The 2880-nt window shown below is 42.8% G+C and overlaps 2 protein-coding genes across 2 annotated transcripts in view; both read right to left on the bottom strand.

Annotated features, from left to right (window-relative positions):
* Positions 1-2880, bottom strand: part of LOC106106212 (collagen alpha-1(XIII) chain) — a 42521-nt gene that overhangs the window by 8756 nt on the left and 30885 nt on the right. The window lies entirely within an intron of this gene.
* Positions 952-2267, bottom strand: LOC106106293 (serine protease inhibitor-like). The gene has a single exon (XM_013286854.1). It carries the CDS (start codon positions 2221-2223, stop codon positions 1024-1026), a length of 1200 nt encoding a protein of 399 aa, XP_013142308.1. The 5' UTR covers positions 2224-2267; the 3' UTR covers positions 952-1023.

Genomic DNA, 2880 nt, shown 5'->3' with positions numbered 1-2880 from the left:
GCACGGCAAGGTCAAACATGACTGCACGCATTACGTCACTGCTCACTGCTTCCTTATTTACCACTAAGCACAACGGATCTGTTCATCAAATTAGTTTTATATTTTAGTGTCATCATGCAATACTATTGACAAACAGTTTAGACATAAGGCTAATGATGGGAGATAAATACCTACAAGAAACTGTCGGCAAACAATTAAAGTGAAGTGACAACTAGGTCGAGCTAGTGAGCCCTGCCCTGGTCCGAGGCTGTCTGCGGCGCCGCCGACTCTATTCGCCAAAACGACTACGAAGTCTACAGTTAAAGTAAATAATTTTCCTCTACAGATATCGATTGTACCAAAAGAACTATGCGGCTCCTACGTAAGGAGTAACCGAAGTAAGCTGAATAATTTATAAACCTTATCAAGGATAATTATATTTTGGGAAAGTTACAGAGAGGTTCCGCTGCGCCGTGAGACTAAACTGATCCCACGGTATCAAAGCGCGAATTTAACGAAGTTGTGGTTTCATTCGATTTGACTTAAGCCGGAGGCGGAGTCAGATAACTTGATAGTTAACTTAAATGTATTACACAACACGAAGCAGCTAAAGTAGCTCAAACAAAGGTCACAATTACGCTTCGTTATATTGTTTGGCAGACATCGTTGCTCTTAAAACAAAATACATATATTCTCCCCTCTCTATATTCCACATTACTTACACTCGTGGTACTGTTTTACTGAGTGAGGATTTTTTTTTACATTTTTAACTTTATGATGTAATCGTCATTTATATCTGATAGATTTAAATATTAAAATTTTCAACATACTTATTCCTAACTAATTATTTAACGGCTATCGTTCACGTCTATTTTTTAAAGGAATGGAAGGTTTAAATACTAAAGTTTAAAAAATTTAATATTTATTCCTTCTCATATGAATTTTTAACAAAGGATTTCTAAAACAAAGGAATGTAAGATAACGATTGACTATAATATAATGAATTAAACAAAAAAAGGAAAATAAAATGTTGATAGAATAAGCTCAGTAGATACTCGGCTTGGAATAAGCTCCCGCAAACACAGGGCTTAGTGTTTCATTGTCGACGATCGCGAAGAAGAACGGCTTGTCAGCGGTGAGAGTGAGCGGGAAGCTTTTGAAGGAGAAGTCGGCCTCGGTGGCGGCGGCGGCGGCCGTGCCGTGCTCCGACACGGTGACGGTCGCGCGTTGCCGCAGCGCCGACACGTACAGCGGCCGCTGCGACACCCCCGGGAAGCTCGCCTCTCCGCTGTCGAATATCGCCCTCAGTCCCATCTCCATCAGGAGCTCCTTCAAGTTGTCCGTGTTGGAGGACATCTTAAACCTCGGCAGGCTGAGGATTACTTCCTGGACCTCTGATTTTTGCAAACGTTCTATTATGCTTGTTAAACTGATCTTGTTTAAGGCATCTATAACATACCTCAACTTTGTGTCTGCGTAGGGAACTAAAACATACATAGAAAATTTACTATCATTGTACGGCACCTCGACTGCCGTCGCGTTTATATCGTCCATGCTCCAAGCCTTAAAGAAGTCGGTTAAAGTCATGAGGTTGACGCGGCCGATTTCGTTCGATAGCTCGTCGTGGAAAGCCCTCTCTACCGTATCTTTTGTAGGAAATGGAGTTTTCCAGGCGCCTTCAAATCGGAGAACGTCCACGATCATCATAGCGATGTCTGCCAAGTCGTTGGCGTCCACCATCTTCTCAATGGTACCGTTGGTGGCGGACCTCACGCGCTCGTTGACCGCCGCCGCGACGCGTTCCTGGTCGCCGACAGACACCTCTACCACCTCGCCGACACCGGCTTCCTTTACTTTCCTACGAAATTTATCAATAACGGGCGTGTTTTTATCGATGAATATTGCCGAAGCGCCTTCTAAACCCGTCGCAACATTCGGAGAGTAAATGTTTTTTGTTATTTGGAAGAACTTTTTGACGCAACTTTTTTGGGAACTGTGTCGAAGTACAGTATTTAGTTCTTGCAGCGAGGTGCCCGAAGCTCCGAGAGTCGTGTAGGCCAAAAGCGTCCACGCGGACAGGGGCGAAGTGACGAAGTGGTCGTCGGTGCTCCGGGCCAGCCTCTGCACCAAGTCTGCAGAGAACTTGCCTACCGACTTTGAGAAGGACTGTTCCGCTGCCCGCCGACTGCAGTAAGCCAGCGCCGCGGGTGCAATCACACAAATTAATAATATAAGCTTTGTCATCTCGTGCAATTCGTGGAAATAATAAAGAAGACTGTCAATAAATGAGTTGTTGCCGTATTTAATATACGTTGCGGCTTAGCGTTATCAAGCGCCGGACACAGATAATGAAGGGATGCGCTTTTGTTCCGATTCGATTGGACTAAAATATTGTGGGAAATATACGTTTTTTGTTTGAAAATTAAATATGATCATTTAAACTGATTAATGATTGTTGTTTGTATAACAAAATTCTAATTACATTAGTTCATATTGTAACAATTTTTGTAAAGTAAGACATAATACGGTCATGGGAAAACGAAGTTGAAATTTACAAAAATGACATGTACCATACGTGCACAATGTAAATGAAAAAACAAAAAGTAATTACATAATAATATGATCTGCCATGCCGGTGCCCGCGATGTCCGGCCGGTGGGGCGCGGGCTGACGCGGCGCATCTCTAGCGCGCGCGCCGCGGAGCGACAATGTCTTGGGGAAAACCAAGCGACCGCGCTCGCACCATTATTAATAACTAATTAGTCAGATTATTTCAATAACATTAATTTATAAACTTTTCCTCCGAGTGTACAACAACACAAACACGCACGTTAAACATTATTATATAGACAAGTTCCCGCGAATATTTTTTTTTTTTTTATAAAAAAAAGGGGGCAAACG

This window comes from Papilio polytes, unplaced genomic scaffold (genome assembly GCF_000836215.1).
Source record: "Papilio polytes unplaced genomic scaffold, Ppol_1.0 DF822289.1, whole genome shotgun sequence".
Taxonomy (NCBI): Eukaryota; Metazoa; Arthropoda; class Insecta; order Lepidoptera; family Papilionidae; genus Papilio; species Papilio polytes.
This window is presented reverse-complemented; position numbering and strand designations above follow the sequence as displayed.

Excerpts from the sequence above, each read along its gene's own strand:
- LOC106106293 (XM_013286854.1), bottom strand. The coding sequence starts at position 2,223 with ATGACAAAGCTTATATTATTAATTTGTGTGATTGCACCCGCGGCGCTG.